Source organism: Pseudorasbora parva, chromosome 7, assembly GCF_024679245.1.
Source record: "Pseudorasbora parva isolate DD20220531a chromosome 7, ASM2467924v1, whole genome shotgun sequence".
Taxonomy (NCBI): Eukaryota; Metazoa; Chordata; class Actinopteri; order Cypriniformes; family Gobionidae; genus Pseudorasbora; species Pseudorasbora parva.
This window is the reverse complement of record NC_090178.1, coordinates 8,548,901-8,565,358: the sequence shown is the minus strand read 5'-3', so window position 1 is coordinate 8,565,358 and position 16,458 is coordinate 8,548,901. Positions and strand designations below refer to the sequence as shown.

The window sequence follows — 16,458 nt, the reverse complement described above, 5'->3', positions numbered from 1 at the left end:
ATAATTTTCACATTATTCTGTTACTTTCATTATTACTTGAATTAATTAATACATTTTGTGTTTAATTTAAAGTTTTACATGTATTTGATCCTTTATTTATGTTTTACTTTAATTATGACTTTTATATAATACTGAATTTATTTTTTATTTAATTAAAATGTTTACATTTATTTAATCCTTTATTTATATATTTTTAAAAAATGATAGTTTATTAAACCCATTTAATGGATATTATCTTGTTCATTATAATTTTCACATTATTCTGTTCATTTTTTTAATACTTTCATTATTTAATTCATGTATTATTTTTTTATTTAATTTAAATATTTACATTTATTTTATCCTTTATTTATTATCTACTTTCATTGTATAATACTTGAAAAGAAAGTGTAGATTTTATTAATATTTTGAAAGTTTATTAAAGCCATTTTATGGATAATATCTTGTTAATTAGTATTGTCACAAATTATTCTTTTATACGTTATTTTTTATACTTTCGTTATTACTTTAATTTATTTATTCTTTATTTAATTAAAATGTTTTTATTTATTTAATCCTTTATTTATATCTTTTTTTTAAATCATTTTAATAATATTTTGTTAGTTTATTAAACCCATTTAATGGATAATATTTAGTTTATTAGAAATTATTCAGTTAATTTTTAATATCTTAATTTTTTTAAAATTTTGTTAACTGTTATTTTTAAAAATAGTTTAATACTTTTGTTAGTCACTCACCAAGGCTATTACTAGCTTAATTTACCTGACTGTCTCAACGAAACCATCCAGTTGAAGGTAACATCTGCTGTGATAACATGCCCACTGTCCTCATCTCTCGTCTGGACGCAGGTGCGTGAATACGAGGAGGAGATCAACTCTTTGAAGGAGCGTCTGATGATGTCACACCGTAAGCTGGAGGAGTACGAGAGGAGGCTGTTAACTCAGGAGCAGCAGACCAATAAAATCCTGCTGCAGTATCAGAGCCGACTGGATGACAGCGAGAGGAGACTGAGACAGCAGCAGATGGAGAAAGACAACCAAATTAAAGGAATTATAGACAGGTAATATGAAAAAAGAGGCTGGAGAAACAGCTGTGGTCACGCTTGCTGTGTACTTGCTTACGGTTCCGTCTAAGCTCATTTGACGATGGCCCCTCGCGTGATTCTGTTTAGAAATAGTGGCCCCAAAAAGTATTTGGACATTTAAGCCAAACTTTAAAATGTCTGAATGTCATCCCATTACATAACAAAATATCAAACTATCAAAATGTCAAATCAAGTGACATTAATTCAAAGAAATATAGCAAAAGTACACTTTTCAAGCAAAACATTTTTTCAAGCAAACGTCTTTAAATGCTCACCCAGGCTGCATTTATTTAATCAAAATATATTTGATAAATATATTTTAAAATAAATACAATGTATTCCTGTGATGCAAAGATTCAGTGTCACACGAGCCTTCCGAAATCATTCTAATATGCTGATTTGCAGCTCAATCATTTTATTATTATTATTATTATTATTATTATTATTATTATTATTATTATTATTATTATTATTATTATTATTATCAATGTTGAAAACTTTTTTTTTTTTTAAATCATGATCTTTTTTTTGGGGATTCTTTGATCAATTGAAAGTTCAAAAGAACAGCATTTATTTGAAAAATAAATCTTTTGTAACATTATAAAAGACTTTACTGTCACTTTTGATCAATTAAATGCATCCTTGCTAAATAAAAGTATGTTTCTTTTCATAATTTATTTTCTTGCTCACCTTAAACTTCTGAAAGGAAGTTTAAGCTGTTCAAAATTAGGATTTTAATTTGGTTGTTTAAAAGTTTTTTTGTTGTTGTTTTTTTTAAAGAAATTTGTTTGCAGTTGCTTTGATATTTTGTTTGACATTAAAGAAATATTTAAGTATGACCGATATGTCCAAATACTTTTTAGGGTCACTGTATATATGTTTTTTACATTTTATAAGGGGTTTCCTAGAGCGTCTGCCGTGAATGTATTTAGTTTACACATGGACTTCTCAGTCTTTTTTAATTGTTGTGATGTGTGTTTTCACAAAGCTACTTTTTAATTGATGAATTGGGTTTATTTCCTTCCTGTTGTTGTTTTTGTTTAATTTCATCATTTTTATTACTCTGTGCTATTTGGATTCTTCCCATCTTTGTGAATCTACAGAGACACATCTTCCAATATTCACTGTTAGAAATGACATCAGCCCACCCATTGGTTGATGAAATGATTATGTAACTTCCTGTAATGCAGCATTCACTGCATATTTTGTGTCACAGAGTATATTGCTATTTCAATCCAATTCTAGGAATGAAGACATGGAGTGAAGACACTCAGATGGTGAAGGGAGACCAGGGGTCTTACTCCCAAAAGGGCATAAAATATAAATCATCGTCTCTTCCTTCCTTGGCGTGTATTAGTGCAATGCCTTTCTGGAATGATCTCAGGATGAACAGGATGTGTTTGCAATTGAAGCAGTCGTATGTTGGAAGCATTGTTCATGTATGTGTCATTTTAAACACTGCCATCTGACAATTTCGACATGGACAAAGTGTCATAAATTATGCTTAAGCTGAAAAGAAATAGCTAATGTTTAAAGAACTTGTTCAGAAAGAAAAAATGGCAAAAGAAAAAAGCTCTTACAAGTATGATTCATCTATTAACAGAAATTTTGTGATTATTTATTCAGCTTCATGTTGTTGCAAACCTGTATACTGTTCATTTTTCAATGGAACACAAAATCATTTATTTTAAATCTTCACATTGCTTTGTTGTTCTCTCAAGCACCAAAAAGCACAAAAAACGGCATGGGCCCTATCATACTTCAACAGCAAACGCAACTGTTTTTTGCTAGTTTCAGCCCAAGCCAGTTATCTTTATCACGTCCAGCACCACATTGTTTAAATAGTAAATGCACGTGCATCTGGTCTGAAAACGTGGTGTGTTCAGGCGCATTGTTGGCGCGTTGCTATTTTGAGGCAATTTAAAACAACTGCGCCATGGAGCTAGCCAGACAAGCCAGACCCACATCAAGATGTCCGAGGGGCGGGATAAACAGTTGCTTTACAAATTCCTTCTGCACGCAATAGGATAGCGCTACAGCCAACTAGAGCAACGAAGAAGGTGAAGCAGAACTAGTTGACAGATTCAACTTTTGCCCTATCCGGTCGACAAAACTCGGCCAAAGCCGATTTCAAAGACCGCCGTTCACCAGCTGCTTTGTTTTTAAGAAGCATGTGGAATCGTCACAACTCTGCCGTCATTATGTTAAGCCCGCCCACCGACTCTATACACAATGCGATTGGACTGATTACAGTTTGTTTTTTCAAGGTCTTAAAGGTGCGGTAAGTGCTATCTGGTAACCGTTGTTGATATTTCAAATCACCAAAACAAACACGCCCCTACCCCCAAAAGGGTCTCGCCCCTATTTTGATAGCTCCGCCCCACACATGCGTAACCCAGAGGCATCAACGGCTATAATCTCTGTGTATCTAATCCAGGTTGAATATTTAATGAAAAAGTCATCCCTTCTATAACAAAAACACAAACCGTTCTTGTGAACAACTCATAGTACCCGAGCAAGACAGTCCAACTAACGAACATATTACAATTATGACAAGATTAGAGTTATGGCGATCACAAAAACACACACAAACCGTTCTCATGAACAACTCGATAGAACACGAGCACGATAATCCAGCTAACGACATATTACAATTATGACCGGATGGATTATATAGATGAAAAGCGGAAACAAACATATATTAGGAGTATAGTATCTTACCTGTCGAACACATTTTGTGAGCTGACGCTTGAAACCTTGAAACACTGAGGGGATTTAGATGCTCCATACGGTGTGGAAATGAACGGGTCTTTATCATCGCTGAAGTGAGACACAATACGATTGCAAATGGACAAACAAGTCAAGATAACACACGAGCATATTCAAGCAAAAGCCAGCATATATTAGTTCTTTCTTGGCTAATGTCCGTCCTGTGTGACTCGTGTGTTTTGAATAATGATGCGCACCGAGCCTCTCGTCTCACCATAGACACGCCCCTTACCTGCTGATTGGCTACAAGTTTGTTATTCCACTCGGCCTGAGTCCTTTTTCTAAAACGGTTTTGAAATAACACCTACCCCACCTTTAACAAGGTCTTTTCAAGCTCTTAAGAGAGTTGCTAGATGCCCTGGCTGCAAATTATATTTACTACTAGTGCATCTAGCACCTAGATTTCTAGGCTACCATCTAGCATTGTTTTGTTAGTTTTTTATTTAAAGGTGCAGTATGTGAATTTAAGCAGAATCTAGCAGTGAGGTTGTGAATTGTAATCACCACCGCTCAACCCTCCCTTTCGAAGCTCATAGAGAAGCTACAGTGGCCGACACAGCACAAATATGTCGTCGGAGAGACATAGAGAGAGAAGAGAGTGACTAGCGCTCTGTAGAGCAGTTTGTCCATTTAGGGCTGCTGTAGAAACATGGCGGCGCAAAATGGAGATTTCAATGTAAGGGGACCCGCGGCATATGAAGATAGAAATGGCTCATTTTAAGGTAATAAAAACATAATGGTTCATTATGTTAGGCCTTTATACTCCACTACATAGTTATGCATATTATACTGCCTTTCTGTCAATAGATCCTCATAAATACTACACACTGCCCATTTAAAGGGTGCGTTAGTAATGTGCGTCTATAGGTGGGTGCACAATGTGTCCACCTTTTTAAATTATTTAAAAAATAAAAAAAATTATATTAAAAATAAAATGATTCCTCTCTGGAGAAGCGCTCAGTCTTTCCGCTCACAAATTCTGCCATGTAAATAGTGAATCCTCCATGGTGCAAGCGCAGCTGGCTTTTAAAGGGAATGAGAGATGAGACTCTAATTGGTTTATTACACCCAAAACACACCCCATACTCATTAAAAGACTACGTACAACCCTTTTAGACCCTGCACCTGGCGGCAACCGGTTTTTCTGTCGTTAAACCAGCAAAAGTGGATTCGGAGACGCCGTAAGTACACCTGCTCTATGCGCATCAGACCATGAGCTCAGATCGTTAAAATAGGGCCCCATAAAAGCAACCATCAACTTTTGTGTTCAACAGAAAAAAGACAGTCATACAGGTTTAAGAATGAGATGAGGGTGTGTAAATGATGATGATTTTCATTCATTAGGGTGATTTGATCCTTTAATGAGTGAAAATCTGCGTATAGCTGCAATAATAAAGTATGTAGACAAGCCTTTATTCGGCGTTTACCTGTTTGTCTTGAAACAGAAATGGTGCCGGGGATTTCTCTTCCACATAACCGTCAGTAATTGTAGCAGAACATCTTGAAAATGCACAGAATCATCTCTTCCTGAACTACACGTTCATGTTCTCTCTTCACTGTGTTTTGGAGCATACTGTGTGATGAAAGGGTGAATAGATCATATTTCAGATGTTCATGCTTTCCATATCTCTATGTGCTATCACAAAAACAGCTATCTCATGTGTCAACCACTCCTCATCACATTTGGATTTCAGTGTCAGGAGCATTCATTTTGAAATATGCAATAAAGCAGATATTTCCAAACTTCAGTAAGAGGCTTGTGTTAGCTTATATTCAAACACAAGCCTCATATATATATGATATGATATGATTCCTAATATTCAAACTCGTGACTGAATTTCACAAAACCTGTTCCAGGTCATGTTTCTATCCAAAATAAATAGAAAATGTTTCATTTAAGGTAGTGCAACAAATATCATGATGAAGTGTTTGATAACTTTATTTCATTTCTGGATATTTCCTGTTAGCTCAAATATTTAAAATATACTGTCTTTATGTTGTTTCTAGATTTATTTGGCGATTAAATGTAGAAATTATTACAATATAAAAACTATATTAAAAACTTTAATATTAGGTGTGATTAATTGCGATTAATTAGAGAAAAATGTGCAATTAAGTCGATTAGGCATGACATTAATACACCTAATATTGTGTTTGTCCCCTTTTGCTGCTAAAACAGCCCTGACCCATCAAGGCATGGGCTCCACTAGACCCCTGAAGGTGTGTTGTGGTATCTGGCACCAAGATGTTAGCAGCAGATCCTTAAAGTCCTTTAAGTTGTGAGGTGGGACCTGTATGGATCATACTTTTTTGTTCAGCATATCCCACAGATACTGGACTGGATTGAGATCTGGGGAATTTGGAGGCCAAGTCAACACCTCAAACTCTTTGTTGTGCTCCTCAAACCCTTCCTGAACCATTTTTGCTTTGTGTCAAGGCGCATTATCCTGCTGAAAGCCACCAGGGAATACTGTTTCCATGAAAGAGTGTACATGGTCTACAACAATGCTTCGGTAGGTTATGTGTGTCAAAGTAACATCCACATGAATGGCAGGACCCAACGTTTCCCAGCAGAACATTGCCCAAAGCATCACAATGCCTATGCTGGCTTGCCGTCTTCCCATAGTGCATCATGTGTTCCCCAGGTAAGCCACACACATGCACCCGGCTTTCCACGTGATGTAAAAGAAAACGTAGTTCATCAGACCAGACCACCTTCTTCCAATGCTCTGTGGTCCAGTTGTGATGCTCACTGTTGGTGCTTTCGGTGGTGGACAGGGGTCAGCATGGGCACCCTGACTGGTCTGTGGCTATGCAGCCCCATACGCAACAAACTGTGATGCACTGTGTATTCTGACACCTTTCTATCAGAACCAGCTTTAACTTCTTGAGCAATTTGAGCTACAGTTCTAACAGTATCTGTTTAATCAGACCACACTAGCCAGCCTTAGATCCCCACGTGCACCAATGAGCCTTGGCCACCCATGACCCTGTCTCCGGTTCTCCCCTGTTCCTTCCTTGGACCACTTTTGATAGATGCTGACCACTGCAGATCAGGAACACCCCACAAGAGCTGCAGTTTTGGAGATGATCTCATCTAGCCTTCACAATTTGGCTCAAATCCTTACGCTTACAATCTCGCTGAAATCCTTACACTTGCCCATTTTTCCAGCTTTTAACACATCAACTTTGAGGGCCAAATGTTCACTTGCTGCCTAAATATCCCACACATTAACAGGTGCCGTGATGAAGAGATCATTTCACCTAAAGATCATAATGATATGCCTGATTGGTGTGTATATATATATAATTACATACTTTACATGTACTTTATTTATATTGCATTTATATGTATTTAATATATATTTATAAAATATTTATTTTATTTATTTATATTTTTGTATTTATATTTCACGGTATTTATTGCACTACCTTAAATGTATGCTGCTGTTTATTTATTTATTTTTAATAATGCAAAATACACAATAAGCATTTCTTTTCTTTTGATTTCTTTTGTTTTTAACCTTCATAGATAAATATTTACACAAATCAGTGTGTTGAGTGTGTTTTGGCATTATGTTCAATGTACAATGGCAAGAATATACAATATAAAATATTAAACATGAGGTAAGTGAGTAGTCATGCTTATGAATATCTTATTTTGTGTGGTGCTGTTTGTGAAATAAACATAGAGATATTTATTATAGCTCAAGGAACATAAAAAGTGAATCAATTTAAGACTGAAATTAATTTTTAGAAACTCTCTTTTGTAATGTGATGTTGATATAAATAATAATTTTAAAGAATATGGAATGTTTGCACTGAAATAAACCTTTTAAGCTTTTTTCTTTTCCATTGTTAGTCTTTAATATATTGAATTGATGTATAAAAATGACTGTATTAAATAATCTATACTGTTAGAAAACAATAACAGACATTGCTTCCCTATAAATTCTTTTAAAAGCTATTTATTCAGAAATATAGAGCATAGAATCATATATATTCTGTATACGATATATATATAACCAAACTGTGTGCAATAAATATACCTTAATAACTGTAGCGATGACAAATAGCACAATGAAGGTTTATTAATGATTCCCTCTCGTGACCTCTGCTTGTGAAATGTGTGTGATCCCATGACATTTTGTCTGATCTTTGTTAATAAACGATCACATTGTTGCATATAAAACAGGCCTGAGCATATCTGGAATAAATTGGATGCCTCTGTCTGTTTTAGATGTCTTGAAGCACTAAATTTGTCTTTGTTTTGTTTTTTACTTTTGCATTGGAATTTTGTACAAGCAATATAATATATGTACATTTATCAATGGAATAAAATATCCAATCGTATTGTTTTAAACCTAAACTGTGGAATTCATTATTTACTAGAATAAATGCTAAAGAGTAGAATAAGGCCCGTTCACACAGAGAAAGATAACTATATTAGCGTCCACACCAATGCAAATATTGTTAATGAAGTTTTGTCGTCTGTCGCTTTAAATGATTAAGCTCTTAAGCAGGGTGGATTTTGATTGGTCGTCAGTGTCTTTATAATTCATCAACATCAAAAATTGCTCAGAAAGTGATCCAAGTGATATTGTTTCTATGTGCCATTATCATTATAGGCTAGTCGTGGTACGGACTCTGCTATTCCTTTTCATTTAGAATGATTTAAAAAAAAAAAAAATCTTTAGTTATTATCCTTGGTGTGAATGGGCCTTTTTCTGCAATAAATACTTGTATCATTCATGGCTATTTCATATCAGTCTACATCAAAACAATGTCAAATCTGTCCCCAAACTGTCTCAATGATACCCATCCAATGAAATCTTTCATAATCGACCCAAATGCACACATATTCTATGTACTGTCATGTACTCATGTCGTCTTGTCAACATAAATCAAACCAAACATCACAAAACACATCATTCCTTAGAAAGCCGTCATTCTTTTGATAATCACAGCAATATCAGGCCCATTAAAGGGCTTGATTTGGCTGCCACTTGTGCCTAAAAACAGCATCTGATGTGATTTCCAGAGAGGAAATGTTCATGTGGAGATATGAAAACCTCCCTGGTTTGGTGTATGAAACGGAACGTCACTTTGATGCACACTGGCGGCCACTTCAATGGCGTGTAATTGCTGAAATAAGCTGCCAGTATGAGCGGCAGCCGTCGTTAGAAGCCGCACAACGTGGCCCATTTTCATTTATCAGCTCGCTTATTCCCATGGGATGATGGAAATATGTCATCATGACATAATATGGCATATTTTTGATAGATTTGCTTTCCAGATTGGACAAAAAGCCATTTCTACTACTGTTCATACCACAATCAAAGCATTTAGATATGCTATTTGGGGCAGATGAACACTTACTGTTGATTGTCTGATCTCAGTAATGTCCATGTGTTTTGTAACTAATAATGTCTCCCTGTTTCACCTTTTCTCTCTCCCTCGCTTTCTTGTTTTCCATGAAGACTCATGGCCGTGGAAGACGAGCTGAGGGTAGGGGTGGTGCCTGAGCAGAAACCCAGGATATTCGCAGACCAGGTCTGTCTTCTTATTCTTTTTCTCTGTGAATATCTCCTGGACCGCTCTGTCCGTTGTTTGCGTGTCTGTCCATCTACGTATGTCCACGCTGGAATGTGTCTTTGCTTGTTTGCTCTGCCTGTCTGAACGCTTTACAGGACTGCCATATTATTTTCAGCAGGTCAGCACTCACAGATCACAGATTTGATCCACTTGAGGAAGAGCAGCACTGAAGCATAACGCTACACTGTCAGAAAAAAAGGTACATTGCTGTCACTGGGGCGGTACCCTAAGGTACAAAACCGAAAAGGTAAAAATATGTAGCTTTTAAGGTACTAATTTGCACTCTTAAAGTACTGATATGTACATTTTAAGGTACTTATATGTACCATTTAGGGGTCTGTAAGGTACAAGATGTACCTTTTCACTTTTGTACCTAAAGGTACCGCCACAGTGACAGCACTGTACCTTTTTTTCTGACAGTGTGTAGACTATAGGATTCTTTTTATAAGTTCAGGAGACTTAAAGTATAAACTTTTCATTAATCTTTGAGAGTTTATTGTTTAATGAAAACATACTGTAACTTAGTGCTCCAAAAAAATGATCATGTCACAAACCCAACATTTTACCATTTAACCATTCTTAACCACCTTGAACTGTTGTATATTACTATACTCTAAACCAGGTTTATCAAGGCTGTGTTTATTTGATCAGTAAAAACAGTACTGTGAAATATTATTACACTTTTTGTAATTTTCTATTCAAATATATTTTAATATGTAATTTATTCCTGTGATGCAAAGCTGAATTTTCAGCATTATTACTTCAGTCTTCAGTGTCACATGATCCGTCAGAAATCGTTCTAATATATGATATGTTGAAAACATCTGTACTGTAAAAAAATATTATTGGTTTAACTTAAAAAAGTAAGTAACCTGGTTGCCTTAAAATTGTGAGTTTATTGAAATTAAACATTTGAGTTGATACAATGAAGGAAATTGGTTTAATAAATAGAAACTCAAAATATTATTGTATCTGAACCACAATGATTTTAAAAATATTTTAATAAAGGTTGTCGATTCTCAAAAAAAAATCATTGTATCAACTAAAAAAATGTATTTCAATGAACTCAAAATTTTAAGGCAACCAAGTAACTTATTTGTTAAAAAATTTTTACAGTGTGCTTAATATTTTTTTTGAAACCAAACCATTCTTTCCTTAATGTTCAAAATAACAGCATTTATTTGAAATTTAAATCTTTTGTAACATGATACTTGTCTTTACTGTTACTTTTGATCATTTTAATGCATGTCATAAAGATATAAAACTGTAATTTTTTGTGAAGAATCAACAACAAGTGGGACACAATCATGAAGTGGAATGACATTTATTGGATATTTCAAACTTTTTTAACAAATCAAAAACAGAAAAATTGGGCGTGCAAAATTATTCGGCCCCTTTACTTTCAGTGCAGCAAACTCTCTCTAGAAGTTCAGTGAGATCTCTGAATGATCCAATGTTGACCTAATGATGATAAATAGAATCCACCTGTGTGTAATCAAGTCTCCGTATAAATGCACCTGCAGTAGTCTCAGAGGTCCGTTTAAAGCGCAGAGAGCATCATGAAGAACAAGGAATACACCAGGCAGGTCCGAGATACTGTTGTGGAGAAGTTTAAAGCCGGATTTGGATACAAAAAGATTTCCCAAGCTTTAAACATCCCAAGGAGCACTGTGCAAGCGATAATATTGAAATGGAAGAAGTATCAGACCACTGCAAATCTACCAAGACCTGATCGTCCCTCTAAACTTTCAGCTCATACAAGGAGAAGACTGATCAGAGATGCATCCAAGAGGCCCATGATCACTCTGGATGAACTGCAGAGATCTACAGCTGAGGTGGGAGACTCTGTCCATAGGACAACTATGGAAGAAGGTGCTCTGGTCAGATGAAACCAAAATTGAACTTTTTGGCAACAATGCAAAACGTTATGTTTGGCGTAAACTCAACACAGCTCATCACCCTGAACACACCATCCCCGCTGTCAAACATGGTGGTGGCAGTATCATGGTTTGGGCCTGCTTTTCTTCAGCAGGGACAGGGAAGATGGTTAAAATTGATGGGGAGATGGATGGAGCCAAATACAGGACCATTCTGGAAGAAAACCTGATGGAGTCTGCAAAAGACCTGAGACTGGGACGGAGATTTGTCTTCCAACAAGACAATGATCCAAAACATAAAGCAAAATCTACAATGGAATGATTCAAAAAATAAACATATCCAGGTGTTAGAATGGCCAAGTCAAAGTCCAGACCTGAATCCAATCGAGAATCTGTGGAAAGAACTGAAAACTGCTGTTCACAAACGCTCTCCATCCAACCTCACTGAGCTCGAGCTGTTCTGCAAGGAGGAATGGGCAAAAATGTTCAGCTCTCGATGTGCAAAACTGATCGAGACACACCCCAAACGACTTACAGCTGTAATTGCAGCAAAAGGTGACGCTACAAAGTATTAACTTAAGGGGGACGAATAATTTTGCACGCCCAATTTTTCAGTTTTTGATTTGTTAAAAAAGTTTGAAATATCTAATAAATGTCATTCAACTTGTGTCCCACTTGTTGTTGATTCTTCACAAAAAATTACAGTTTTATATCTTTATGTTTGAAGCCTGAAATGTGGCAAAAGGTCGCAAAGTTCAAGGGGGCCGAATACTTTCGCAAGGCACTGTATATAATATATATATATTATATATATACTTCTGACTGACCCCACATTTTTTGAACAGAAGTGTACATCAATAAGGGGATTTCAGGCGAAAATATAAAAAGTTTTAGTTATTATGATGGTTCACCTACACAAATATAAACCAATGAGAAACCTGTTTTTAAACCAAAAGAATATAAAGTTATAAACGAATATAGCTCTTGATGAGAAATGTTTGACTTAATACTGAGATATCTTTATTATATTAATATCTTGACAAATCTAAGCACAATTGAGATCTTTTCTAAAACTCTCGATTGATCATCTTGGGTCTTATGAGAAACAGTCTCCTTTTGCTCTCCATTAATTTCTGTCTACTTTCGCGGTATTATAAAAAAAATTCCAATGAGAAATACTTTTATTATTTAATTAATTAGATATATTGCTTAATTATTGAATTTGTGTAGCATTATTTGCTCAGTGCTGTGTTGCCTCAAGTGGAGAGACATTTAGTTAAGCATTAGTACCTCCAGTAGGGATGTCAAATGCTTCATGTTACTTTCCATGTGTCATCCCTCGCTTCTTTTTATGCTTTGATTTCTCTTAAATGGTGCATCGCTGTACTGTATGTTCCAACAAACACCAAATTCTCAGCAGTTGCAGTCTGTGCACATGCGTCGCTCGACCGGTCTGATCAAAAGCTCCAGCTGTATCTAAATCGACTTCCGATGTGACTTTGAAAAGAAGAAAATCAATGAATCCTGTTTCTGACGAGATAAGATAAGATAAAACGAGGGAGTTGAGTATGAGCTGCACGTATAACTGGAGGATCAGGGAAACTGCTGAGTGGACAGAACCTCAGGCGGGCGTTCAGCGCAGTCAGCACAGATTCTCCTGAAGTATACAATTAGCATGTGAAGGAAAGCATCTGTAGATGAAGCTCAGGTAGGCATCGAAATGTTTGGAAGAGGTGCAACTGCAGGGTTCCAGAAGGAAACATCCGTTTAAATCACCCAAATGTGGACTGCAGAGTAGGCCTTATAACGTCCTTTAATGCTTAAAGTCTGCTTGAAACGCAAGTCACGATAGACTTTTCCTTCCCTATTATGAAATATACCCAAGTGAAATGGCTTCTGAAAACGAAAAAATGTAGGGCGGGACTTGATTTTGTCCATTGGGAATTGACTGGTTGTGGTTTCTATTGGTCGATCTCATGTGAGTTGCCCCTAGCCCTTGCACCAGTAAATGTTGCTGAGAAGGAGGGGAAGTTGTTTTGATTAAAGTCTCATATGTTACATATAGTTACTATAGTAATAACTATAAATTATGCATATTACATGCAACTAACCCTAAACCACACAAAACCCTAATTCTAACCCTATAGTAAGTACATATAGTTGCTTAATATTACTCAGTACTTAAAGGGTTAGTTCACCCAAAATGAAATTGATGTCATTAATGACTCACCCTAATGTCGTTCCACACCCGTAAGACCTCCGTTCATCTTCAGAACACAGTTTAAGATATTATATATTTAGTCCGAGAGCGTATCTAAGTGCACACTATACTGTCCATGTCCAGAAAGGGAATAAGAACATCATCAAAGTAGTCCATATGGGACATCAGTTAGTTCATTAGAATCTCTTAAAGCATAAAAAAAAGTCCAAAAATCACAAAAACAACGACTTTATTCAGCATTGTCTTCTCTTCCTTGTTTGTTTTCAATCCTCAAATAAAGATTCAAACGGTCATGAATCAGCGGATCGCCAACGTCATGTGATTTCAGCAGTTTGACACACGATCCGAATCAGTCAGTATAGTGTGCATACACTTTAATTGAAGTAACAGAAAAGCTCTCAGACTAAATATAAAATATTTGATAATTTAAACTGTGTTCTGAAGATGAACGGAGGTCTTACGGGTGTGGAACGACATTAGGGCGAGTCATTAATGACATAAATTTCATTTTTGGGTGAACTAACCCTTTAAATGTATAATTACAGAGTAACAAAGACATCTTAAAGGAATAGTTCCCCCAAATTTAGGCCACGATTTACTCACCCTCAAGCCACGGTGTATATGACTTTCTTCTTTCAGACGAATACAATCAGAGTTATATTAAAAAAATACCCTGGCTCTTCCAAGCTTATAATGGCAGTGAATGGCAGCCCAAAATTTGAAGACCAAAAAAGTGCATCAATCCATTATAAAAGTAATCCATACGGCTCCAGGTGTTAATAAAGGCCTTCTGAAGTGAAGTGGTGGGTGTCCATATTTAATTATTTATAAAGTAAAATATCTAGCTTCTAGCGGACCACCTTCCGTATTTAGCTGACGAAGAAAGTGTAAAGCCTTTCGCAGTTCAAAACGCTTATTCTATGTCCTATGCCATCGTCATGCCAGTTACTTTTTTCCGTAAGTTGAATGCGGAAGGGTGTGCCGGAAACTAGATATTTTACTTTATAACGTGTTAAATATGGATTTTTTGAGCCGTGTAGGTTACTTCTAATTCTGGGCTGCCGTTCACTGGCATTATAAAGCTTGGAAAATCCAGTTCATATAATTATAATTAAACTAATAATATTATTCATATTGTTCATTTTCTTAATATATAATGTAAACATTTTTTTGAATTTTTACAATTCATTCTATTCACTCAATAAAAATAATACAAAAATGTAAACAGTATTTTTTAAATTATTATAAAATATCATAGAACTGATCATATTCTCTTCCAACGCCACTCTGATTTCAGCAAGAGAGAAGTTTGTGTTTGTGAAGTGCCCTGGTTTGGAACTGTCCCGTAGTTTTTAATGATGCGTCTCTGTCAGTTCTGTGTTTGCTCATGTGCTTGGCAGACGTTCTCACGCTGTTTGTTTTTGTTCTGCTGTTTTTTCCCGTCACTTTTATTATGTCGGGTGCATTGAGCCAGTAGCATGTCCCTGTTCACAAACAATTCGGATGTTAAGAGCTGAGGAATAATTCTGTTGAAATTGTAGTGAAGAGTTTTGTTTTAGCTGCATGTTGGCTGCAAAATCGTGATGACCAACATGGCATTTAGAGCTTTGTTTGCCTTTTACTGTGTGGTGAGGTTTGTATGTAGTTTGGTGAGCATTTAAATGTTTGTCTGGGGATTTGTGTGTAATTTTGTGTGTGTGTGTGTGTGTGTGTGCGTGTGTGCGTGTGTGCGTGCGTGCGTGCGTGCGTGCGTGCGTGCGTGCGTGCGTGTGTGTATGTCCACATGCATGCCCATCCCGTCTCACAGACACACACTCCCTTCCCCAGCTGTGCACAGGCCCACACCCTCACATACACACCTCTCTGTCCTCTCCTCTTCTCCTGTTGTGTGTTGATGAGATACGGTGATTTCTCTTAGGGGAGGCGGCAGTCCATCCTAGTCCAGCCCCGCCTTGCACCCGTCCCACTGCGAATGCAAAGGTAATGACTCACCTGACTGTGACCCGCCCACTCCACCTTTGTCTTCTCCCACATCCACCGTATGTACACTGGACTTGTCCACACACACACTCACTCACACACACACACACACACACTCACAAACACACACAGACACTGCACCTCGCCTGTACAAAGTCATATGCACCTCTACTTCCCAGCCAGTGTTAATTGAACCCTCTAGTGTCAATCTAGTCTTACCTCTAGTATTAATTAAACTAGAATGAAAAAAAAAACTTTATTTGAACAGACAGACAGACATAAATGATTGATAGATAGTCAGACTGTTAGACAGACAGATAGATAGACAGATAGATAGATAGATAGATAGATAGATAGATAGATAGATAGATAGATAGATAGATAGACAGACAGACAGACAGACAGACAGACAGACAGACAGACAGACAGACAGACAGATATATGGATGGATGGATGGATGGATGGATGGATGGATGGATGGATGGATGGATGGATGGATGGATGGATGGATGGATGGATGGATGGATGGATGGATAGATAGATAGATAGATAGATAGATAGATAGATAGATAGATAGATAGATAGATAGATAGATAGATAGATAGATAGATAGATAGATAGATAGACACATAGATGAACACAGACAGACAGACAGACAGATAGATAGATAGATAGATAGATAGATAGATAGATAGATAGATAGATAGATAGATAGATAGATAGATAGATAGATAGATAGATAGATAGATAGATAGATAGATAGATAGATAGATAGATAGATAGATAGATAGATAGATAGATAGATCATTAATAAATCAGACTGAAATAATTTTTGCTATCATGACCCGATTCATAGAGATGCTGTTTTTTGGGAGGCTCCACCTCACATCCATGCAAAATGTCATAATTTCATCATAATATAATAGAAGTAG

The 16,458-nt window shown here is 36.3% G+C and overlaps 1 protein-coding gene across 1 annotated transcript in view; it reads left to right on the top strand.

Moving 5' to 3' along the window:
* The window catches only part of syngap1b (synaptic Ras GTPase activating protein 1b), a 203,012-nt gene that overhangs the window by 175,601 nt on the left and 10,953 nt on the right, over positions 1-16,458 (top strand). Inside the window, 2 exon segments of the mRNA XM_067447984.1 lie at positions 849-1,060; positions 9,334-9,406. Of these exon segments, the coding sequence (XP_067304085.1) occupies positions 849-1,060; positions 9,334-9,406 (285 nt within the window).